This window comes from Nerophis ophidion, linkage group LG18, assembly GCF_033978795.1.
Source record: "Nerophis ophidion isolate RoL-2023_Sa linkage group LG18, RoL_Noph_v1.0, whole genome shotgun sequence".
Lineage (NCBI taxonomy): Eukaryota > Metazoa > Chordata > Actinopteri > Syngnathiformes > Syngnathidae > Nerophis > Nerophis ophidion.
The window spans coordinates 38,336,584-38,362,751 of NC_084628.1; the positions used below are offsets into that span (position 1 = coordinate 38,336,584).

The 26,168-nt window shown below is 43.4% G+C and overlaps 1 protein-coding gene and 1 long non-coding RNA gene across 3 annotated transcripts in view; one reads left to right on the forward strand and one right to left on the reverse strand.

Annotated features, from left to right (window-relative positions):
* Nucleotides 1–19,590, reverse strand: part of igsf9ba (immunoglobulin superfamily, member 9Ba) — a 226,255-nt gene extending 206,665 nt beyond the window's left edge. The window contains exon 1 of one of the 2 annotated variants that reach the window (XM_061878079.1): nucleotides 19,270–19,590. In XM_061878079.1, coding sequence (XP_061734063.1) covers nucleotides 19,270–19,333 — 64 coding nt within the window. In that variant the 5' untranslated portion in view covers nucleotides 19,334–19,590. The remainder of the gene's footprint in view (nucleotides 1–19,269) is intronic. The other variant, XM_061878080.1, reaches the window with a different exon arrangement.
* Nucleotides 19,591–19,691: 101 nt separating this feature from the next.
* LOC133537396 (uncharacterized) lies at nucleotides 19,692–26,017 on the forward strand. The gene is made up of 2 exons (XR_009802691.1): nucleotides 19,692–19,777; nucleotides 25,147–26,017. It is a non-coding gene; the product is annotated as an uncharacterized LOC133537396 (long non-coding RNA).
* Nucleotides 26,018–26,168: the final 151 nt, after the last annotated feature.

The following is a 26,168-nucleotide window of genomic DNA, read 5'->3' on the forward strand; positions in this document are numbered from 1 at the left end:
AGTACATCCGTACATGACATGACAATCAACAATGTCCCCACAAAGAAGGATAGCGTCCGCACAACTTAAACAGTCTTGGTTGCGAAAAAACAAAGCAGGTGTGGGGAATAGCGTTAAAAGGAAGACATGAAACTGCTACAGGAAAATACCTACAAAAGAGAAAAAGCCACCAAAATAGGAGTGCAAGACAAGGAGTAAAACACTACACACAGGAAAACACCAAAAAAACAAAATCTTCTCCCCGTCATCTTTGATGTAGCGGTGTAGCGTGCAAGGACGGGAGTGGAAGAAGTGTCAAAAGATGGCGCTAACTGCATTAATGACATTCAGACTTTACTTCAATCAATACCGGAGCAGCATCTCCTCATCCGCCGGAAATGTGTCCCGTGAAAAAACATCCGACCGGAACTCTCGAACAACTAAAGTAACTTGGGTGAATAATGTAAACTCACTACACCGGTATGTTTTAGTGCTTTCATGGCGAGTTTACTGAGAGATATAAGTAAGAACTTTACACTACTTTATATGTGAAATGGCAACAGTGGAGGATGAATGTCCCATAACAAGAAGATAGAGAAAAAGAAGACGCTTATCGACTACGGACTACAAAGGCGGACAAATTTTCAGGACTTATGCAGATCCCAAATACAACTCAGCAGGTACCAGAAGGTAAGAAAAGTTGCTTTTGCATAATATTACGAAACAAAACGGCAGATAATATGTGTTACCTTATACACACACCATAATAATAGTGAAGTGAAGTGAATTATATTTACATAGCGCTTTTCTCTAGTGACTCAAAGCACTTTTACATAGTGAAACCCAATATCTAAGTTACATTTAAACCAGTGTGGGTGGCACTGGGAGCAGGTGGGTAAAGTGTCTTGGCAAGGACGTAACGGTAGTGACTAGGATAGCGGAAGCGGGGATCGAACCTGGAACCCTCAAGTCGCTGGCACGGCCACTCTACCAACCGAGCTATACCGCCTCTATAATAATACTCCTATGTTGAAGCACAGTACAATCCATCAAGCGGTGTGGCTTCATAGCTTACCAAAGTCCTACTAAAACATTTTGACAGATTCTTGATCTTCTCACTTTCTTGCCGATACTACATGAAAAATAACGTAAAATAAGGCAGTAACGCATCATGTAGTAACAGTAACTGAGTTACTGAATATACAAACCCCGTTTCCATGAGTTGGGAAATTGTGTTAGTTGTAAATATAAACGGAATACAATGATTTGCAAATCATTTTCAACCCATATTCAGTTGAATATGCTACAAAGACAACATATTTGGTGTTCAAACTCATAAACTTTTTTTTTTTTTTGCAAATAATAATTAACTTAGAATTTCATGGCTGCAACACGTGCCAAAGTAGTTGGGAAAGGGCATGTTCACCACTGTGTTACATCACCTTTTCTTTTAACAACACTCAATAAACGTTTGGGAACTGAGGAAACTAATTGTTGAAGCTTTGAAAGTGGAATTCTTTCCCATTTTTGTTTTATGTAGAGCTTCAGTCGTTCAACAGTCTGGGGTCTCCGCTGTCGTATTTTACGCTTCATAATGTGCCACACATTTTCCATGGGAGACAGGTCTGGACTGCAGGCGGGCCAGGAAAGTACCCGCACTTTTTTTACGAAATCACGCTGTTGTAACATGTGCTGAATGTGGCTTGGCATTGTCTTGGTGAAATAAGCAGGGGCGTCCATGAAAAAGACGGCGCTTAGATGGCAGCAGATGTTGTTCCAAAAGCTGTATGTACCTTTCAGCATTAATGGTGCCTTCACAGATGTGTAAGTTACCCATGCCTTGGGCACTAATGCACCCCCATACCATCACAGATGCTGGCTTTTGAACTTTGCGTCGATAACAGTCTGGATGGTCCGGATGACACAATGTGGAATATTTCCCCCAAAAATTTTAAATGTGGACTCGTCAGACCACAGAACACTTTTCCACTTTGCATCAGTCCATCTTAGATGATCTCGGGCCCAGAGAAGCCGGTGGCGTTTCTGGATGTTGTTGATAAATAGTTTTCGCTTTGCATAGTGGAGCTTTAACTTGCACTTACAGATGTAGCGACGAACTGTATTTAGTGACAGTGGTTTTCTGAAGTGTTCCTGAGCCCATGTGGTGATATCCTTTCGAGATTGATGTCGGTTTTTAATACAGTGCCGTCTGAGGGATCGAAGGTCACGGGTCATGCAATGTTGGTTTCCGGCCATGCCGCTTACGTGGAGTGATTTCTCCAGATTCTCTGAACCTTTTGATGATATCATGGAGTGTAGATGTTGAAATCCCTAAAGTTCTTGCAATTGCACTTTGAGAAACGTTGTTCTTAAACTGTTTGACTATTTGCTCACGCAGTTGTGGACAAAGGGGTGTACCTCGCCCCATCCTTTCTTGTGAAAGACTGAGCATTTTTTGGGAAGCTGTTTTTATACCCACTCATGGCACCCACCTGTTCCCAATTAGCCTGCACACCTGTGGGATGTTCCAAATAAGTGTTTGATGAGCATTCCTCAACTTTATCAGTATTTATTGCCACCTTTGCCAACTTCTTTGTCACGTGTTGCTGGCATCAAATTCTAAAGTTATAGTTTGAACATCAAATATGTTGTCCTTGTAGCATATTCAACTGAATATGGGTTGAAAATGATTTGCAAATCATTGTATTCCGTTTATCTTTACATCAAACACAAATTCCCAACTCCTATGGAAACGGGGTTTGTACGCTAATGTTATTAATACAGTAACCACTTGATTCATGTGCACATTCATTGCGGAGTAGTTTCAACTTCCTTTTTTGGCACCAGCCAGCCTCCAGCCACATAACTGAAAAAAATAATAATCCTCGCAAAAGTTGACCCATTTACTGTCTTGGCAGCTTTTGACTTTTCCTTACTGATGACAACATGACATGAGACCAAGCGAACTTAGCTTGCCACACCCGCCACGGGGGTGGGGGTAACTTTCAATCAAAAGGTACATATCTTGGGGTTAGGGTGGCAAAATTACAGGAATATTCAAAGATGGGACCCTTCCATGGGAATTATTCCCGCCTTGGTGCGGTGGCGTTTGGCTTTGTGATCATTTTGTCCATGTTAGCAGCTACATGCTAACTAGTTGCACTGTGTGACGCTAACAAGCCAGACTCGCAAAGAGTCAAAGACACTTAATGAGGACAAAATACTATAATACATCCCCCCCGCCCCCCTACGGTACAAACGTGCGTAGCTGCAAAAAGCGACGAATAGCGCGAATGCTCTTGAAGCATGCACGTGGCGGTTTATTGACGCTGGAAAACTTACCGACGTTCATTCGCGTTTATCGTCGGTTAATTGAATATCGGCCCAGGCCTACCAGGTAATAGTAATATTGTTATTATAAGCGCTAACACAGACAAACTATTCATAGCGGCAAAGTGACCACTTCCTGTGTGTCCCTATGTTCACGTCATCGAGTGGTCTGCTGCTTCCTCGCTTCCCTACTCCCTGGACGTATATTGTAGATGGTAAATTATGCGGTCAGTACAGTGGAAGAAAGGTTAGTGCGTCTGCTTCACAATACGAAGGTCCTGAGTAGTCGTGAGTTTAATCCCGGGCTCGGGGTCTTTCTGTGTGGAGTTTGCATGTTCTCCCCGTGACTGCGTGGGTTCCCTCCGGGTACTCCGGCTTCCTCCCACCCCCAAAGACATGCACCTCGGGATAGGTTGATTGGCAAACACTAAATGGGCCCTAGTGTGAATCTTGTCTGTCTGTCTGTGTTGGCTCTGTGATGAGGTGGCGACTTGTCCCGGGTGTACACCGCCTTCCGCCCGATTGTAGCTGAGATAAGCTCCCACGACCCCAAAGGGGATAAGCGGTAGAAAATGCATGGAGGGAGGGTAAATCATGCATCTCACCTAAAAAGTAGATGGCTGAGGATATAATCCAACAAGTTGGGACGATTGGATCCCAGGGAGAATAGTCTCCACTGCAGTGTAGACTAATAAGGATCCTTAATAAACTAAACTGAACTAAATTTGACAATCATTTAGAACCTGTAACTGGCAAGAACGACACGAAAAGCACTTGTTATGGACATTATTGTGAGACTTGGATGGCATAGCGATGCCGGATTTGTTCTTCCAGGGATGCATCAGGCAAGAACACAGCGTAAGGTAAGAAATTAAGATTTATTAAACTCGAAAACAGGCTAGGAACAGAAACACTGGTGCTAAGCAGAAAAGGTAAACAAATGGCGCTAGCATGGGAGCTAGGGAAACAAACAGAAACACTATACGTGGTACGAAGGCACAAAAAGGGAAAACAAAAACAACTAGCATGAAAGCTAGTGAAAAATACAAGATAGCGCGAAAGCTAGTGAGTAAAGAATGGAAAGCAGTCGTCATCTGTTGCGTGAAAGCAAATTAGGATCCGAGATCGAAAGAACAAAAGGGGCAGGCTTAAATAAGGCAGTAATCATTAGTAACAGGTGTGCGTAAACCGAGAGTAGCAGGTGGAAACAATATGCAACCATGGTGACAGAGCAACACAGGAAATAAGGAGGTCAAACTACAAAATGTGATTAAAAAAATAACAAAGCAACAATATGGTATGATACGGGCATCGGATCATAACAATTATGATACTAATATAAAGCTACTCGATAATGCCGAGTCATCAGACAAGTTCTCATTCCTCACAGCTGATTGGCTGAGAGAAATCGCAAGGCTCTAATTCCGTATAGCAGTGGTTCTCAAATAAATTAGGATCCGAGATCGAAAGAACAAAAGGGGCAGGCTTAAATAAGGCAGTAATCATTAGTAACAGGTGTGCGTAAACCGAGAGTAGCAGGTGGAAACAATATGCAACCATGGTGACAGAGCAACACAGGAAATAAGGAGGTCAAACTACAAAATGTGATATAAAAAAGAACAAAGCAACAATATGGTATGATACGGGCATCGGATCATAACAATTTTGATACTAATATAAAGCTACTCGATAATGCCGAGTCATCAGACAAGTTGTCATTCCCCACAGCTGATTGGCTGAGAGAAATCGCAAGGCTCTAATTCCGTATAGCAGTGGTTCTCAAATAAATTAGGATCCGAGATCGAAAGAACAAAAGGGGCAGGCTTAAATAAGGCAGTAATCATTAGTAACAGGTGTGCGTAAACCGAGAGTAGCAGGTGGAAACAATATGCAACCATGGTGACAGAGCAACACAGGAAATAAGGAGGTCAAACTACAAAATGTGATATAAAAAAAAACAAAGCAACAATATTGTATGATACGGGCATCGGATCATAACAATTTTGATACTAATATAAAGCTACTCGATAATGCCGAGTCATCAGACAAGTTCTCATTCCTCACAGCTGATTGGCTGAGAGATTATCGCAAGGCTCTAATTCCGTATAGCAGTGGTTCTCAAATAAATTAGGATCCGAGATCGAAAGAACAAAAGGGGCAGGCTTAAATAAGGCAGTAATCATTAGTAACAGGTGTGCGTAAACCGAGAGTAGCAGGTGGAAACAATATGCAACCATGGTGACAGAGCAACACAGGAAATAAGGAGGTCAAACTACAAAATGTGATATAAAAAAAACAAACCAACAATATGGTATGATACGGGCATCGGATCATAACAATTATGATACTAATATAAAGCTACTCGATAATGCCGAGTCATCAGACAAGTTCTCATTCCTCACAGCTGATTGGCTGAGCGAAATCGCAAGGCTCTAATTCCATATAGCAGTGGTTCCCAAATAAATTAGGATCCGAGATCGAAAGAACAAAAGGGGCAGGCTTAAATAAGGCAGTAATCATTAGTAACAGGTGTGCGTAAACCGAGAGTAGCAGGTGGAAACAATATGCAACCATGGTGACAGAGCAACACAGGAAATAAGGAGGTCAAACTACAAAATGTGATATAAAAAAGAACAAAGCAACAATATGGTATGATACGGGCATCGGATCATAACAATTATGATACTAATATAAAGCTACTCGATAATGCCGAGTCATCAGACAAGTTCTCATTCCTCACAGCTGATTGGCTGAGAGAAATCGCAAGGCTCTAATTCCGTATAGCAGTGGTTCTCAAATAAATAAGGATCCGAGATCGAAAGAACAAAAGGGGCAGGCTTAAATAAGGCAGTAATCATTAGTAACAGGTGTGCGTAAACCGAGAGTAGCAGGCGGAAACAATATGCAACCATGGTGACAGAGCAAAACAGGAAATAAGGAGGTCAAACTACAAAATGTGATATAAAAAAGAACAAAGCAACAATATGGTATGATCCGGGCATCGGATCATAATTTTGATACTAATATACAGCTACTCGATAATGCCGAGTCATCAGACAAGTTCTCATTCCCCACAGCTGATTGGCTGAGAGAAATCGCAAGGCTCTAATTCCGTATAGCAGTGGTTCTCAAATAAATTAGGATCCGAGATCGAAAGAACAAAAGGGGCAGGCTTAAATAAGGCAGTAATCAATAGTAACAGGTGTGCGTAAACCGAGAGTAGCCGGTGGAAACAATATGCAACCATGGTGACAAAGCAAAACAGGAAATAAGGAGGTCAAACTACAAAATGTGATATAAAAAAGAACAAAGCAACAATATGGTATGATACGGGCATCGGATCATAACAATTATGATACTAATATAAAGCTACTCGATAATGCCGAGTCATCAGACAAGTTGTCATTCCCCACAGCTGATTGGATGAGAGAAATCGCAAGGCTCTAATTCCGTATAGCAGTGGTTCTCAAATAAATTAGGATCCGAGATCGAAAGAACAAAAAGGGGCAACCTGATTTCATGCAAATTCAGTTAAATTTCAACCCTGCACTGTGCATTCCTCAATCACATGTGCAGTGCATTCTTCCATCATATTCCCAGATAATTCCCAGCATGCTACATTGAGGCCTCACTAGTGTTTGAGCCCAAGGACTTCATCCAGGTACGTTTTGATGTGGTAAATATATTTGATCTGTGTAATAGCTTGTCACTGTATGACTGTAGACTACTCTAGCAGACTTCCACTCAAGCTAGCTAGCTGTTCCTGTACTTGTTAAAGCATTTTGCAGCCAATATCTCTAGCTAGCTAGGTTTATGTACCACCACAGTCTCATAACGAACCAACAATATTTCTCCGTTAGCCGTGATGCTAATTTTCTCTATGTTAAATCCCATTCATGTATGCTAACGATGTTAGCGATCCGAATTTACCTTTTTTGGTGATCTGTAAAGTTCAACTAGCCTTCTGTCCTGCTAGTCATCCAAGAATGTTGGTTATAGTTTGACTTAGCAAGCCGGTTGAGTCTTCATTTACACATTGAGCCTATTTCATTATCCATGCGTTTGTTACGTCTCGTCTCGATTACTGTAACGTATTATTTTCGGGTCTCCCATTGTCTAGCATTAAAAGATTACAGTTGGTACAAAATGCGGCTGCTAGGCTTTTGACAAGAACAAGAAAGTTTGATCACATTACGCCTATACTGTATATACCTTTATATACATATATACATACATATATACCTATACTGGCTCACCTGCACTGGCTTCCTGTGCACTTAAGATGTGACTTTAAGGTTTTACTACTTACGTATAAAATACTACACGGTCTAGCTCCATCCTATCTTGCCGATTGTATTGTACCATATGTCCCGGCAAGAAATCTGTGTTCAAAAGACTCCGGCTTATTAGTGATTCCTAGAGCCCAAAAAAAGTCTGCGGGCTATAGAGTGTTTTCCGTTCGGGCTCCAGTACTCTGGAATGCCCTCCCGGTAACAGTTCGAGATGCTACCTCAGTAGAAACATTTAAGTCTCACCTTAAAACTCATTTGTATACTCTAGCCTTTAAATAGACCCCCTTTTAGACCAGTTGATCTGCCGCTTCTTTTCTTTTTTTTCTCCTATGTCCCCCCCTCCCTTGTGGAAGGGGTCCGGTCCAATGACCATGGATGAAGTACTGGCTCTCCAGAGTCGAGAGCCAGGATGGACCGCTCGTCGGGACCCAGGATGGACCGCTCGCCTGTGTATCGGTTGGGAACGTCTCTACGCTGCTGATCCACCTCCGCTTGGGATGGTTTCCTGTGGACGGGACTCTCGCTGCTGTCTTGGACCCGCTTTGAACTGAACTCTCGCGGCTGTGTTAGAGCCACTGTGGATTGAACTTTCACAGTATCATGTTAGACCCGCTCGACATCCATTGCTTTCGGTCCCCTAGAGGGGGGGGGGGGGTTTGCCCACATCCGAGGTCCTCTCCAAGGTTTCCCATAGTCAGCATTGTCACTGGCGTCCCACTGGATGTGAATTCTCCCTGCCCACTGGGTGTGAGTTTTCCTTGCCCTTTTGTGGGTTCTTCCGAGGATGTCGTAGTTGTAATGGTTTGTGCAACCCTTTGAGACATTTCAATCAATCAATCAATGTTTACTTATATAGCCCTAAATCACTAGTGTCTCAAAGGGCTGCACAAACCACCACGACATCCTCGGTAGGCCCACATAAGGGCAAGGAAAACTCACACCCAGTGGGACATCGGTGACAATAATGACTATGAGAACCTTAGAGAGGAGGAAAGCAATGGATGTCGAGCGGGTCTAACATGATACTGTGAAAGTTCAATCCACAATGGATCCAACACAGTCGTCAGCAGAGAGAGTCCCGTTCACAGCGGAGCCACCAGGAAACCATCCCAAGCGGAGGCGGATCAGCAGCGCAGAGATGTCCCCAGCCGATACACAGGCAAGCAGTACATGGCCATCGGATCGGACCGGACCCCCTCCACAAGGGAGAGTGGGACATAGAAGAAAAAGAAAAGAAACAGCAGATCAACTGGTCTAAAAAGGGAGTCTATTTAAAGGCTACAGTATACAAATGAGTTTTAAGGTGAGACTTAAATGCTTCTACTGAGGTGGCATCTCGAACTGTTACCGGGAGGGCATTCCAGAGTACTGGAGCCCGAACGGAAAACGCTCTATAGCCCGCAGACTTTTTTTGGGCTTTGGGAATCACTAATAAGCCGGAGTCCTTTGAACGCAGATTTCTTGCCGGGACATATGGTACAATACAATCGGCAAGATAGGATGGAGTTAGACCGTGTAGTATTTTATACGTAAGTAGTAAAACCTTAAAGTCACATCTTAAGTGCACAGGAAGCCAGTGCAGGTGAGCCAGTACAGGCGTAATGTGATCAAACTTTCTTGTTCTTGTCAAAAGTCTAGCAGCCGCATTTTGTACCAACTGTAATCTTTTAATGCTAGACATGGGGAGACCCGAAAATAATACGTTACAGTAGTCGAGGCGAGACGTAACAAACGCATGGATAATGATCTCAGCGTCTTTAGTGGACAGAATGGAGCGAATTTTAGCGATATTACGGAGATGAAAGAAGGCCGTTTTAGTAACGCTTTTAATGTGTGCCTCAAAGGAGAGAGTTGGGTCGAAGATAATACCCAGATTCTTTACCGTGTCGCCTTGTTTAATTGTTTGGTTGTCAAATGTTAGAGTTGTATTATTAAATAGAGTTCGGTGTCTAGCAGGACCGATAATCAGCATTTCCGTTTTTTTGGCGTTGAGTTGCAAAAAGTTAGCGGACATCCATTGTTTAATTTCATTAAGACACGCCTCCAGCTGACTACAATCCGGCGTGTTGGTCAGCTTTAGGGGCATGTAGAGTTGGGTGTCATCAGCATAACAGTGAAAGCTAACACCGTATTTGCGTATGATGTCACCTAGCGGCAGCATGTAGATGCTGAAGAGTGCAGGGCCAAGGACCGAACCCTGGGGAACTCCACACGTTACCTTAACGTAGTCCGAGGTCACATTGTTATGGGAGACACACTGCATCCTATCAGTAAGATAAGAGTTAAACCAAGACAGGGCTAAGTCTGACATACCGATTCGTGTTTTGATACGTTCTAATAAAATATTATGATTGACGGTATCGAAAGCAGCGCTAAGATCGAGGAGCAGCAACATAGATGACGCATCAGAATCCATCGTTAGCAATAGATCATTAGTCATTTTTGCGAGGGCTGTCTCCGTCGAGTGATTTGCCCTGAAACCGGATTGAAAGGTTTCACATAGATTGTTAGACGCTAAGTGTTCATTTAACTGCTCCGCAACAATTTTTTCGAGGATTTTTGAAATGAAGGGAAGGTGAGACACCGGTCGGTAGTTTACCATGAGGTCAGGATCGAGGTTAGGTCTTTTAAGGAGAGGATGAATAACCGCTTTTTTGAATGCTAGGGGAACAGTGCCCGAGGAAAGTGATAAGTTTATAATATTTAGCACTGATGGACCTAATAATACAAAGAGCTCCTTGATCAGTTTCCCAGGAAGAGGGTCAAGTATGTTTCCCAGGAAGAGGGTCAAGTAAACATGTTGTTTGTTTTATTCCATTTACACGTTGTAACAATTCCTCTAATGTTATTTCCTCAAAACGAGAGAAACTATTTTGGAGGGCAGTATCCGCCGTATATACAATCGTGTCAGTGTTAATAGAACCCCATTGTAGCTGGGACGCATTGTCTTTACGTAACTTTGGAAGCGGTGATCCCCTTGACAAGCACTAGGTCTATCGTATTACCGTTGCGATGCGTGGGTTCATTTATTATTTGTGTGAGACCACAGCTATCAATTAAACTCTGGAGCGCTACGCACGGTGGGTCCGATGGGGTATTCATGTGGATATTAAAGTCCCCCATTATGATTATATTATCGGCGTGTGTCACTAGATCAGCAACGAACTCTGAGAATTCATTGATAAAGTCCGAACAGGGCCCTGGGGGGCGGTAGATAACAGCCAGGTGTAGAGGCAGCGGTGTGACAGACCTCATAGTAAGCACCTCAAACGATTTATATTTATTATTTATGTTAGGACTAAGGTTAAAGTTTTCGTTGTATATTAGTGCGACCCCCCCACCCCTTTTAAGCATTTGGGGCTATATAAATAAACATTGATTGATTGATTGATTGATTTCTATTCATTTGGTTATCAGTAAAATAGTTTTAAAGACTACTCCGATTGTTTAACTGACTATTTATATCTGTGTGTGGCATCGCATTAGTGCTTTACAAGCTTCTCATCTTATTTTACCGAAGAAAATGGACGGTGTCCAACTTTGAATATTCAAAAAAATGGTCAAAATGTCCAAACTTTCAGAGCTTGGTGGTGAATTTCCGGAAATTTAGCGAGAACTTTCCACCTCTTTGCAACGCCAACCGACAATAGTTCCTTGCCCTTTTGTTTCTGTTTCATATTTAATTTAATATATATTTAAATCGAGTGATCTTTCCCCAACTCTGACCAATCAAAATGAATAAAAAAGAGACCTTATGCGCATTATTAGTGCTGATCATCAGCAATACTTGAAATGTCTTTGCATCAACATCCAACATGGACATTTGCGGCGCCGCTTTGGACAGAAAATAGCGGCGTGCGGCGGCACAAAGTGCAGTGTACTACATAAATAGTAAATGAGGCATGATTGATACTTCTTTGTTTCCACACTTGCTTTATATAATCAAATCATGGCCGATGCTCTCGTAGTCAATTAGTTGCTAACTACATAGTCCAGGGGTGCCCATTACGTCGATCGCGAGCTACCAGTCGACCGCGGGGGGTGTGTCAGTCGATCTCCAGCCAGGCTTTTAAAAAAAATAGACCTAAAAATTAGTGATCATCAATCTTCACAAAGACGTCACTTAAATGACATTCACGGTACCGGAGGGTCTTGTGAGATGACGCTGGCTGCTGCAAGATCCTTATTATGAAAATATGACCGAGAGGAAGGCGAGAAACACTTTTTTTCAACAGACTCTCGCGCCGTACCTTCCGTCAAAACTCTAAAGGCCGACTGCACATTTCCTATCTTCACAATAAAAGCCCTGCTTCATGCTGCCTGCGCTAACTAAATACAGAGTCTCGGAAAACTGGCGTGCACAAGCGATCCCTCAGAAAGCTGGCGTGCACATCACTTGTGCACGCCAGCTTTCCGAGACTCTTATTTTGTTAGCACAGGCAGCATGAAGCAGGGCTTTTATTGTGAAGATAGGAAATGTGCAGTCGGCCTTTAGAGTTTTGACGGAAGGGACGGCGCGAAAGTCTGTTGAAATAAAAAGTGTTTCTCGCCTTCCTCTCTGTCATTTTTCCATAATAATGAACTGGCAGCAGCCAGCGTCATCTCACAAGACCCTCGGGTGCCGTGAATGTCAATCAAGCAAGCTACGGAATTTGCCGCCAATGTTTTTCTTGTAAAGTGTATGGAAGCTGGATGAATTAGATGCCAAAAACAGACCACTTTCATGTGGTATTGTACAGAAAGGACAACTTTTTTTCTCCTCCATTTGAAAATGTGGGCGTTATCATCATTACTGTCTGATTCCAATCAATGCAAGTCATCAGAATCAGGTAATACACCAACTTATATTCTTGTCTTCGTGAAAGAAAGACATCTATATGTGTTACACATGCTTGTATTATCATTAAACACATTTAACTTGTTTACAAAAATGTCTCTTTCATAAATAAATAAATATAAATGATATATATAAATGAGGTAGATCCCCTCGAGTTGGTCAATTGAAAAGTAGCTCGCCTGCAGAAAAAGTGTGGGCACCCCTGAAATAGTCCATAAACCATTACACAAGTAAAAGAGATGGCGACGTTTTGGGAAAATTGTTGCTGCAAACAGCCACATTTTAATTTGATGGAAATCTCAGTTGAAACTTGGTTAGCGTTTCCACTACAGGGTCAGTCAACTTGTCAATGAATCCCACAAAGAGGACGACACAAATATATTTATAATCTCTGACATGGACAGATAACGACTTTTGTTTTGTGTATAGGGACAAGGCGGGGTCTCTCCCTTAGAGATAGGGTGGGAAGCTCTGTCATCCGGGGGCAGCTCAAAGTAAAGCCGCTGCTCCTCCACATGGAGAGGAGCCAGATGAGGTGGTTTGGGCATCTGGTCAAGATGCCACCCGAACGCCTCCCTAGGGAGGTGTTTCGGGCACGTACGACCGGTAGGAGGCCACGGGGAAGACCCAAGACACGTTGGGAAGACTATGTCTCCCGGGAGGAGCTGGACGAAATGGCTGGGGAGAGGGAAGTCTGGGCTTCCCTACTTAGGCTGCTGCCCCCGCGACCAGACCTCGGATAAGCGGAAGAAGATGGATGGATGGATAGACACACGGCGTTCAAAAATCATTTCAAAATGTTTTAGTAGGACTTTGATAAGCTATGAAGCCGCACCGCTTGATGGATTGTACTGTGCTTCAGCATAGGAGTATTATTTAGGTCTGTGCATAAAGTAAGACATATATGGCATTTTGTTTCGCATTTTTATGCAAAAGCGACTTTTCTTAACCTATAGTACCTGCTGATGTGTATTTGGGATCTGCATAAGTCTTGAAATTTTGCGCAAGTCCGCCCTTGTAGTCCGTGTCAACACCGTAGTCAATAAGCTTCTTCTTTTTCTCTATCTTCTTGTTAAGTGACATTCATCCTCCACTGTTGCCATTTGTAATATAAAGTCGTGTAAAGTTCGTACTTATATCTGTCAGTAAACTCGCCATGAAAGCGCTAAAACATACCGGTGTAGTGAGTTTACATTATTCACCCAAGGAAATTTTGTTATAAAAGCGTTCCGGTCGAACGGTTTTTCACGGGACACATTTCCGGCGTCGATTTTGCACGAGTGAGCCACGGATGAGGAGATGCTGCTCCGTTATTGATTGAAGTAAAGTCTGAACATCATTAAAACAGTGTTTCAATGATAAGGTGAGAAGTACTATCTCCCTTAGAGATAGGGTGAGAAGTTCTGTCATCCGGGGGAGCTCAAAAATCCAGATGAGGTGGTTCGGGGATCTGGTCAGGATGCCACCTGAACGCCTCCCTCGGGAGGTGTTTCGGGCACGTCCGACCAGTAGGAGGCCACGGGGAAGACCCAGGACACGTTGGGAAGACTGTTTTCTGCCGGCTAGCCTGGGAACGCCTCGGGATCCCCCGGGAGGAGCTGGACGAAGCGGCTGGGGAGAGGGAAGTCTGGCCTTCCCTAGATACTCCGTCATATTTACAGCTTTTTTTGCTGACTTCCATTAAATAGAGGGACTTTTTTCATGTTTCTTAACCGGGTGTTGATCCAAGCCAGGTGGGCCTTCTGGAAGGGACACCCTCCTAGATACTCTGTCATATTTTCAGCTTTTTGTTGCTGACTTAGGCTGTTGCCCCCGCGACCCAACCTCGGATAAGTGGAAGAAGATGGATGGATGGACACACGGCGTTCAAAAATCATTTCAAAATGTTTTAGTAGGACCGCTTGATGGATTGTACTGTGCTTCAACATAGTAGTATTATTATGGTGTGTGTTTAACGTAAGACATATCTGGCATTTTGTTTTGCATTATTATGCAAAAGCAACTTTTCTTAACCTATGGTACCAACTGATGTGTATTTGGGATCTGCATAAGTCTTGAAAATTTGCGCAACTCCGCCCTTGTAGTCCGTGTCAACACCTTGGGAAGACTGCTTTCTGCCGGCTAGCCTGGGAAGGCCTCGGGATCCCCCGGAAGGAGCTGGACGAAGCGGCTGGGGAGAGGGAAGTCTGGGCTTCCCTGCTTAGGCTGTTGCCCCCGCGACCCAACCTCGGATAAGCGGAAGAAGATGGATGGATGATGTTTCAGGTGTGATTCGCAACAAACAGGGCCCCACAGCGCACTGGATTCCAGTTCATTGAAATACCTCAACGCTGGGTATTTTTCAGATAAGTCATATTTAGGAACTTGCACACTGGAGGCGACTACGACAGCACATTTCGTTTTTCCGCGCGTGCGTACGAGGGGAGGGGGACGGATTGTCTTCAACGCCGTGGACAAGGTTAAGATTAGGCGGGATTTACCCCGGATAACATTAGTGCGTAAACGGGGCCTTGGTTGTGTGCATGCAGACCAGTTTTGACTGGGTATGCAGTTGGGGAGATGGTGGGTGGGGAGGGGGGGGTACTCTAGGATCAGTTACCAGGCAACAGCTTGGCGCCTGTCTCCCTCGTCCGGACGTGAACGGGAAAGCAAGGTTAAGTAAGTACATCTGTCCACACATGAGTACTACGGCGTCATTTCATGCCTTACATCAGTGGTCACCAACCTTTTTGAAACCAAGAGCTACTTCTTGGGTACTGATTAATGCAAAGGGCTACCAGTTTGATACACACTTAAATACATTGCCAGAAATAGCCAATTTGCTCAATTTACCTTTAATAAATAAATCTATCTATATATAAAAAAATTGGTATTTCAGTCTTTTGTAGAGAATAAATGATGAAAAAAAAACTTAATTGAACGGTTCAAAAGAGGAGAAAACAGGAAAAAAAAGAAAATTAAATTTTGAATATAGTTTATCGTCACTTTCGACTCTTTAAAATACAAAATTCAACTGAAAAAAAAGAAGAGAAAAACTAGCTAATTCGAATCTTTTTGAAAAAATTAAAAAAAGAATTTATGGCACATCATTAGTAATTTTTCCTCATTAAGATTAATTTTACACTAGTGTGTGAATGTGAGTGTGAATGTTGTCTGTCTATCTGTGTTGGCCCTGCGATGAGCTGGCGACTTGTCCAGGGTGTACCCTGCCTTCCGCCCGATTGTAGCTGAGATAGGCGCCAGCGCCCCCCGCGACCCCGAAAGGGAATAAGCGGTAGAAAATGGATGGATGGATGGATGATTGATTGATTGATTGATTGATTGAAAACTTACTCTTCCCCCATAATTCATGTATTACGTTAATAAAATGTTTAATTTTACTTAAGAAACTCTAGTTCTTACTGAATGTTAAAAATATTAGGTATAAATAATGACAGTTACTCTAATAGAGTTTACAGCACCAAAAAGTAAGTTTTTTCAGTGTAGGCCTTTAAAATATTTTCTTGGATTTTAAATAAATTATAAATGGGTTTTACTTGTATAGCGCTTTTCTACCTTGAAGGTACTCAAAGCGCTTTGATACATTTACCCATTCACACACACATTCACACACCGATGGAGGGAGCTGCCATGCAAGGCGCTAACCAGCAGCAACCAGAGGGTTGCAGGTTCAACTCCCGCTTCTGCCATCCTAATCACTGCCGTTGTGTCCCTGGGCAAGACACTTCACCCTTGCTCCTGATGAGCGCTGGTTAGTGCCTTGCTTGGCAGCTCCCTCCATCAGTGTGTTAATGTGGAAATTGTGTCAAAGCCCTTTGAGTACCTTGAAGGTTGAAAAGCGCTATACAAGTACAACCCAAGTGTCTTGCTCAGGACACAACGGACGTGGCGAGGTTGGTACTAGGTGGGGATTGAACCAGGGACCCTCGGGGTTGGGTACACTGTGCCACGCCGTCCCATTTTCAAGTTCTATTTGAATGTGGAAATAGTGTCAAACCCCTTTGAGTACCTTGAAGGTTGAAAAGCGCTATACAAGTACAACCCAAGTGTCTTGCTCAGGACACAACGGACGTGGCGAGGTTGGTACTAGGTGGGGATTGAACCAGGGACCCTCGGGGTTGGGTACACTGTGCCACGCCGTCCCATTTTCAAGTTCTATTTGAATGTGGAAATAGTGTCAAAGCCCTTTGAGTACCTTGAAGGTTGAAAAGCGCTATACAAGTACAACCCAAGTGTCTTGCTCAGGACACATCGGACGTGGCGAGGTTGGTACTAGGTGGGGATTGAACCAGGGACCCTCGGGGTTGGGTACACTGTGCCACGCCGTCCCATTTTCAAGTTCTATTTGAATGTGGAAATAGTGTCAAACCCCTTTGAGTACCTTGAAGGTTGAAAAGCGCTATACAAGTACAACCCAAGTGTCTTGCTCAGGACACAACGGACGTGGCGAGGTTGGTACTAGGTGGGGATTGAACCAGGGACCCTCGGGGTTGGGTACACTGTGCCACGCCGTCCCATTTTCAAGTTCTATTTGAATGTGGAAATAGTGTCAAAGCCCTTTGAGTACCTTGAAGGTTGAAAAGCGCTATACAAGTACAACCCAAGTGTCTTGCTCAGGACACAACGGACGTGGCGAGGTTGGTACTAGGTGGGGATTGAACCAGGGACCTTCGGGGTTGGGTACAGCCACTCTTCCACTGTGCCACGCCGTCCCATTTTCAAGTTCTATTTGAATGTGGAAATAGTGTCAAAGCCCTTTGAGTACCTTGAAGGTTGAAAAGCGCTATACAAGTACAACCCAAGTGTCTTGCTCAGGACACAACGGACATGGCGAGGTTGGTACTAGGTGGGGATTGAACCAGGGACCCTCGGGGTTGGGTACAGCCACTCTTCCACTGTGCCACGCCGTCCCATTTTCAAGTTCTATTTGAATGTGGAAATAGTGTCAAAGCCCTTTTGAGTACGTTGAAGGTTGAAAAGCGCTATACAAGTACAACCCAAGTGTCTTGCTCAGGACACAACGGACGTGGCGAGGTTGGTACTAGGTGGGGATTGAACCAGGGACCCTCGGGGTTGGGTACAGCCACTCTTCCACTGTGCCACGCCGTCCCATTTTCAAGTTCTATTTGAATGTGAAAATAGTGTCAAAGCCCTTTGAGTACCTTGAAGGTTGAAAAGCGCTATACAAGTACAACCCAAGTGTCTTGCTCAGGACACAACGGACGTGGCGAGGTCGGTACTAGGTGGGGATTGAACCAGGGACCCTCGGGTTTGCGTACAGCCACTCTTCCACTGTGCCACGCCGTCCCATTTTCAAGTTCTATTTGAATGTGGAAATAGTGTCAAAGCCCTTTGAGTACCTTGAAGGTTGAAAAGCGCTATACAAGTACAACCTAAGTGTCTTGCTCAGGACACAACGGACGTGGCGAGGTTGGTACTAGGTGGGGATTGAACCAGGGACCCTCGGGGTTGGGTACAGCCACTCTTCAACTGCGCTACGCCGTCCCATTTTCAAGTTCTATTTGAATGTGGAAATACTGTCAAAGCCCTTTTGAGTACCTTGAAGGTTGAAAAGCGCTATACAAGTACAACCCAAGTGTCTTGCTCAGGACACAACGGACGTGGCGAGGTTGGTACTAGGTGGGGATTGAACCAGGAACCCTCGGGGTTGGGTACACTGTGCCACGCCGTCCCATTTTCAAGTTCTATTTGAATGTGGAAATAGTGTCAAAGCCCTTTGAGTACCTTGAAGGTTGAAAAGCGCTATACAAGTACAACCCAAGTGTCTTGCTCAGGACACAACGGACGTGGCGAGGTTGGTACTAGGTGGGGATTGAACCAGGGACCCTCGGGGTTGGGTACAGCCACTCTTCCACTGTGCCACGCCGTCCCATTTTCAACTTCTATTTGAATGTGGAAATAGTGTCAAAGCCCTTTGAGTACCTTGAAGGTTGAAAAGCGCTATACAAGTACAACCCAAGTGTCTTGCTCAGGACACAACGGACGTGGCGAGGTTGGTACTAGGTGGGGATTGAACCAGGGACCCTCGGATTTGCGTACAGCCACTCTTCCACTGCGCCACGCCGTCCCATTTTCAAATTCTACTTGAGTTCTGTCTCTCTTAGAATTAAAAATGTCGAGCAAAGCGAGATTAGCTTGCTAGTAAATAAATACAATTTCAAAAAATAGAGGCAGCTCACTGGTAAGTGCTGCTATTTGAGCTATTTTTAGAACAGGCCAGCGGGCGACTCATCTGGTCCTTGCGGGCGCCGCGTCGGCGACCCCTGCCTTACATCACGCAGCCGCATATACATATATGTATATATGTATATTATGACATGTTACATGCAGGAACCCTGCGATGAGGTGGCGACTTGTCCAGGGTGTACCCTGCCTTCCGCCCGATTGTAGCTGAGATAGGCGCCAGCGCCCCCCGCGACCCCGAAAGGGAATAAGCGGTGGATGGATGGATGGACATGCAGGAACCTAGTGCACAAGGAGCCGATGGTGAGCATTTTATCTGAGACAAAATGCATTATTTAGCTACTTTTCCATCCGGGGGGGGGGGGGTCTCAGACGGTCACACCCCTTTTTCAGGAGTCGTCAAACGGGGCTACGCCGCCGTGCACGCAGGCCTCGGCCGGACCGATGGAGAGACAACACGGTCAACGGTTACATTCACTCACTAAAAAAAAAAAGAAAGGGGGGGTGGGGGGAATAGAAGACATGGCATGGCGGGGAAGACGCGCGCGCACGCAGGCACACAGACGCGCGCACGTACAGATGGCGGGCACACACATGCGACGTGCGGGCGGCTGTACTTCAACTCACCTTGGGCGGCCGTTCCTCTGGTGCTGAATACACTTGCTATCAGAGCGGCCACATACCAAATCATAGTAGTGTCGCCACGCCAGGTGCCCCCTTCGTCCGAGCAGAATGTCTCATATTCGACCTTGCGCCCCGCTCTTCCGTCAGCGACGACGACGGCCGCCGCTGCTGCTGCTGCTCTCACGTCCGCTGTCGTCTCCCCCGCCGCCGAGCCTCCCTTTCATCCCTGCCCGCCGCCGTCCTTCCGTCCGCATCCTCTCCCGGTGAGACACAGCACCTGCACCGCCGCGCTCGTCTCGCCACACACGGAGCAGGTTTTTTTTATTTTTATTTCCCACCCCCTTTTTTTTTTTTTTTTTTTTTTTACGAGCAGTGGAGCCCCGGCGAGGGAAGCGCAGCCCCTCCCTTCGCGCTACCTACAAGTCCCGCCCCCTCCGTCTCTCACCTGATTGGCTGCGAGTCGAACCTCCCGGCGGTGATTGGCTCCCCCCGCGAGTGGAACCCATTCAAGGTGAGTTGGCGCGTGCCGTAGTAGTGGAGCCGCAGAATCATGCGCACTGACTCCATCCATTCATCCATCCGTTTTCTACCGCTTGTCCCGTCTTGTTCCAGCATCGCTCCTAGAAAAGACAAAAAAATTTGTTTTTATTTTTCTTTTACTATACTAACTGTCACCAAATGTTGAGCAAGTCAATCAATCAATTATCCATCCATCCATTTCCTACCGATTGTCCCGTCTTGGACATATTTGCACTAGCATCGCTCCTAGAAAAAAAACAAAAACTTTTTTTTTTTTTTTTACTATACTAACTGTCACCAAGTGTTGAGCAAGTCAATCATCCATCCATTTTCTACCGCTTGTCCCGTTTTGGACATATTTGCACCAGCATCACTAAAAAAAAAAACAAACAAAAAAATGCGTTATTTTATTTTTACTATACTAACTGTCACCAAGTATTGAGCAAGTCAATCAATCAATTATCCATCCATTTTCTACCGCTTGTCCCGTCTTGGACATATTTGCACCAGCATCGCTTCTAGAAAAGACAAAAAAAACATTTTTTTGTTTTTTTTTTACTATACTAACTGTCACCAAGTGTTGAGCAAGTCAATCAATCAATCAATAAGTCATCCATCCATTTTCTACCGCTTGTCCCGTCTTGGACATATTTGCACCAGCATCGCTCCTAGAAAAGACAAAAAAAATGTTTTTTTATTTTTCTTTTACTATGCTAACTGTCACCAAGTGTTGAGCAAGTCAATCGATGAATTATCCATCCATCCATCCATCCATTTCCTACCGCTCGTCCCGTCTTGGACATATTTGCACCAGCATCGCTCCTAGAAAAGACCAAAAAAAAGGTTTTTTGTTTTTTTTTACTATACTAACTGTCACCAAGTGTTGAGCAAGTCAATCAATCAATCATCCATCCATCCATTTCCTACCGCTTGTGCCGTCTTGTACATATTTGCACCAGCATCGCTCCTAGAAAATACAAAAAATATATATATTTTTTTTTTTTTACTATACTAACTGTCGCCAAGTGTTTAACAAGTCAATCAATCAATCAATCAATTATCCATCCATTTCCTACCGCTTGTCCCGTCTTGGACATATTTGCACCAGCATCGCTCCTAGAAAAGACAAAAAATATATATATATATATATTTTTTTACTATACTAACTGTCGCCAAGTGTTGAACAGGTCAATCAATCAATCAATCAATCAATTATCCATCCATTTTTTACCGCTTGTCCCGTCTTGGACATATTTGCACCAGCATCGCTCCTAGAAAAAAAAAAAAAAACTTTTTTTTTTTTTTTACTATACTAACTGTCACCAAGTATTGAGCAAGTCAATCAATCAATCAATTATCCATCCATTTTCTACCGCTTGTCCCGTCTTGGACATATTTGCACCAGCATCGCTCCTAGAAAAAAACAAAAACTTTTTTTTTTTTTTTTTACTATACTAACTGTCACCAAGTATTGAGCAAGTCAATTAATCAATCAATTATCCATCCTTTTTCTACCGCTTGTCCCGTCTTGGACATATTTGCGCCAGCATCGCTCCTAGAAAAGACAAAAAAAATGTTTTTTTCTTTTTCTTTTACTATACTAACTGTCACCAAGTGTTGAGCAAGTCAATTAATCAATTATCCATCCATTTCCTACCGCTTGTCCCGTCTTGGACATATTTGCATCAGCATCGCTCCTAGAAAAGACAAAAAAAAAAATATATATTTTTTTTTTTACTATACTAACTGTCACCAAGTATTGAGCAAGTCAATCAATCAATAAGTCATCCATCCATTTCCTACCGCTTGTCCCGTCTTGGACATATTTGCACCAGCATCACTCCTAGAAAAAAAAAAAATGTTTTTGTTTTTTTTACTATACTAACTGTCACCAAGTATTGAGCAAGTCAATCAATCAATAAGTCATCCATCCATTTCCTACCGCTTGTCCCGTCTTGGACATATTTGCACCAGCATCGCTCCTAGAAAAGACCAAAGATATATATATATTTTTTTTTTACTATACTAACTGTCACCAAGTGTTGAGCAAGTCAATCATCCATCCATTTTCTACCGCTTGTCCCGTCTTGGACATATTTGCACCAGCATCGCTCCTAGAAAAAAAAAAAAAAACATTTATTTGTTTTACTATACTAACTGTCACCAAGTGTTGAACAAGTCAATCGATCAATCAATTATCCATCCATCCATTTCCTACCGCTTGTCCCGTCTTGGACATATTTGCACCAGCATCGCTCCGAGAAAAAAACAAAAAAAATTGTTTTATTTTTTTTTACTATACTAACTGTCACCAAGTGTTGAGCAAGTCAATCATCCATCCATTTTCTACCGCTTGTCCCGTCTTGGACATATTTGCACCAGCATCGCTCCTAGAAAAGACAAAAAATATATATATATTTTTTTTTTACTATACTAACTGTCACCAAGTGTTGAGCAAGTCAATTAATCAATTATCCATCCATCCATTTCCTACCGCTTGTCCCGTCTTGGACATATTTTCACCAGCATCGCTCCTAGAAAAAAAAAAAAAAAAAAATGTTTTTTTTTTTTTACTATACTAACTGTCACAAAGTGTTGAGCAAGTCAATCAATCAATCAATCAATTATCCATCCATCCATTTCCTACCGCTTGTCCCGTCTTGGACATATTTGCACCACCATCGCTCCAAGAAAAGACAAAAAAAATGTTTTTTATTTTTTTTTCCACTATACTAACTGTCACCAAGTATTGAGCAAATCAATCAATCAATTATCCATCCCTCCATTTTCTACCGCTTGTCCCGTCTTGGACATATTTGCACCAGCATCGCTTCTAGAAAAGACAAAAAAAACATTTTTTTGTTTTTTTTTTACTATACTAACAGTCACCAAGTGTTGAGCAAGTCAATCAATCAATAAATCAATCATCCATCCATTTTCTACCGCTTGTCCAGTCTTGGACATAATTGCACCAGCATTGCTCCTACAAAAAAAAAAATATGTTTTTGTTTTTTTCATTATACTAACTGTCTCCAAGTGTTGAGCAAGTCAATCAATCAATCAATTATCCATCCATTTACTACCGCTTGTCCAGTCTTGGACATAATTGCACCAGCATCACTCCTACAAAAAAAAAAATATGTTTTTGGTTTTTTCACTATACTAACTGTCTCCAAGTGTTGAGCAAGTCAATCAATCAATCAATTATCCATCCATTTACTACCGCTTGTCCCGTCTTGGACATATTTGCACCAGCATCGCTCCTAGAAAAAACAATTTTTTATTTTTTTTTACTATACTAACTGTCACTAAGTATTGAGCAAGTCAATTAATCAATCATCCATCCATCCATTTTCTACCGCTTGTCCCTTCTTGGACATATTTGCACCAGCATCGCTCCTAGAAAAGACCAAAAAAAAGTGTTGTTGTTTTTTTACTATACTAACTGTCACCAAGTATTGAGCAAGTCAATTAATCAATCAATTATCCATCCATTTTCTACCGCTTGTGCCATCTTGGACATATTTGCACCAGCATCGCTCCTAGAAAAAACTATTTTTTATTTATTTATTTATTTTTTTTTTACTATACTAACTGTCACCAAGTGTTGAGCAAGTCAATCATCCATCCATTTCCTACCGCTTGTCCCGTCTTGGGCATATTTGCACCAGCATCACTCCTAGAAAAGACAAAAAAATATTTAAAAATTTTTTTTTTTACTAGATAACTGTCACCAAGTGTTGAACAAGTCAATCAATCAATCAATCAATGTTTATTTATATAGCTCTAAATCACAAGTGTCTCAAAGGGCTGCACAAACCACAACGACATCCTCGGTAGAGCCCACATAAACGGCAAGGAAAACTCACCCCAGTGGGACGTCAGGGACAATGATGACTAGGAGAAACCTTGGAGAGGACCTCATATGTGGGCATATGTCAGTGTGCCGTGTGTTACCCGGCTTACCCTAGAGCAGGGGTGCCCACACTTTTTCTGCAGGCGAGCTACTTTTCAATTGACCAACTCGAGGGGATCTACCTCATATATATATATCATTTATATTTATTTATTTATGAAAGAGACATTTTTGTAAACAAGTTAAATGTGTTTAATGATAATACAAGCATGTGTAACACATATAGATGTCTTTCTTTCACGAAGACAAGAATATAAGTTGGTGTATTACCTGATTCTGATGACTTGCATTGATTGGAATCAGACAGTAATGATGATAACGCCCACATTTTCAAATGGAGGAGAAAAAAAGTTGTCCTTTCTGTACAATACCACATGAAAGTGGTTGGTTTTTGGCATCTAATTCATCCAGCTTCCATACACTTTACAAGAAAAACATTGGCGGCAAATTCCGTAGCTTGCTTGATTGACATTCACGGCACCCGAGGGTCTTGTGAGATGACGCTGGCTGCTGCCAGTTCATTATTATGAAAAAATGACAGAGAGGAAGGCGAGAAACACTTTTTATTTCAACAGACTTTCGCGCCGTCCCTTCCGTCAAAACTCTAAAGGCCGACTGCACATTTCCTATCTTCACAATAAAAGCCCTGCTTCATGCTGCCTGCGCTAACAAAATAAGAGTCTCGGAAAGCTGGCGTGCACAAGTGATGTGCACGCCAGCTTTCTGAGGGATCGCTTGTGCACGCCAGTTTTCCGAGACTCTGTATTTATTTAGCGCAGGCAGCATGAAGCAGGGCTTTTATTGTGGAGATAGGAAATGTGCAGTCGGCCTTTAGAGTTTTGACGGAAGGTACGGCGCGAGAGTCTGTTGAAATTAAAAGTGCTTCTCGCCTTCCTCTCGGTCATATTTTCATAATAATGATCTTGCAGCAGCCAGCGTCATCTCACAAGACCCTCCGGTACCGTGAATGTCATTTAAGTGACGTCTTGGTGAAGATTGATGATCACTAATTTTTAGGTCTATTTTTTTTAAAAGCCTGGCTGGAGATCGACTGACACACCCCCCGCGGTCGACTGGTAGCTCGCGATCGACGTAATGGGCACCCCTGCACTAGAGCAACAACGTTAATTTATGTCTGATGAAACGTGTTTATGTGCATGAATCTATGTATGTATATGTACTTGTATATGTACAGTATGTGGGTATGCATGTTTGTACAGTGAATGTATATGTACAGTGTGTAGGTATGTACTGTATTTGTGTATATATGTGGGAGGGTAGGTACCTATGTATGTATGTATATATGTATGTATGTATATATGTATGTATGTATATATGTATGTATGTATGTATGTATGTATGTATGTATGAATAACAGTGTGTATGTGAGTATATGTGTGTTTGTATGTACAATATATGTGACTCCCAGTGTGCGTGGGAGCCAGAGTATTGCCCCAGCCACTGCAGGTGTGGTGCCCAGGGAACCAGGGACCATCGGCCCCACGCAGCCAGAAGAGCCAGCAGCAGGCCGCAGACAGACAAGGCACGGGAGAAGCAGGGGACAGCCAGTCCGCAAGCCAGAGAGAGACCATACCCCACACGGGCAGAAAGGCGGGACGCCCCTGCCCAGTGGGTTAGAGGTGGCCTAGAGACTCCCCGCAACCGGACAGGAAGACCGCCTCCGCCCCACCAGCAACCAAGCCCCCACGAGCCCACCCCCCCAAACCTGGAAGGGACCGTCCAGCACGGGGCCACGGGAACCACCCACCCCACCCGCAGGATGTGTGTGTGTGTTCTTAAATTTCTACCCTTTTTGAGACATCAACTAGGAAAAGTAGCCTTCATATGAGGAGGTGTGAACAAGTTAGGACATAAACCATGGTACCAATACGGAAAACCATTGCATGTAATAGACAATGTCTCATTTGCACCCCCTGCTGGTGAAATCTATCAAAATTAGGGTGGTCCCAAAAAGGAGGGATTTTTCAAATTGACTGTGTGTCGGTTTTAAAAGTGTTCCCCCTCTGGTCAACATATGAAATAACAAGTGTGTGTAAAAATGTGAAGTGAAGTGAATTATGTTTATATAGCGCTTTTTTCTAGTGACTCAAAGCGCTTTATATAAGTGAAACCCAATATCTAAGTTACATTTGAACCAGTGTGGGTGACACTGGGAGCAGGTGGGTAAAGTGTCTTACCCAAGGACACAACGGAAGTGACGGGGATGGCTGAAGCGGGCATCGAACCTGGAACCCTCAAGTTGCTGGCACGGCCGCTCTACCAACCGAGCTACACCGCCCCGGTAATGTCACTCGTCTTGTAGCCAAAAATCACTTTGTTTATGTCGACTTCGTTTTAAGTGCTCCCCCTCTGGTCAACATATAAAATAACAAGTGTGCGCAAAAATTTGAAGTGCTCCCCCTGTGGTTAACATACAAAATAACAAGTGTGTGTAAAAATTTGAAGT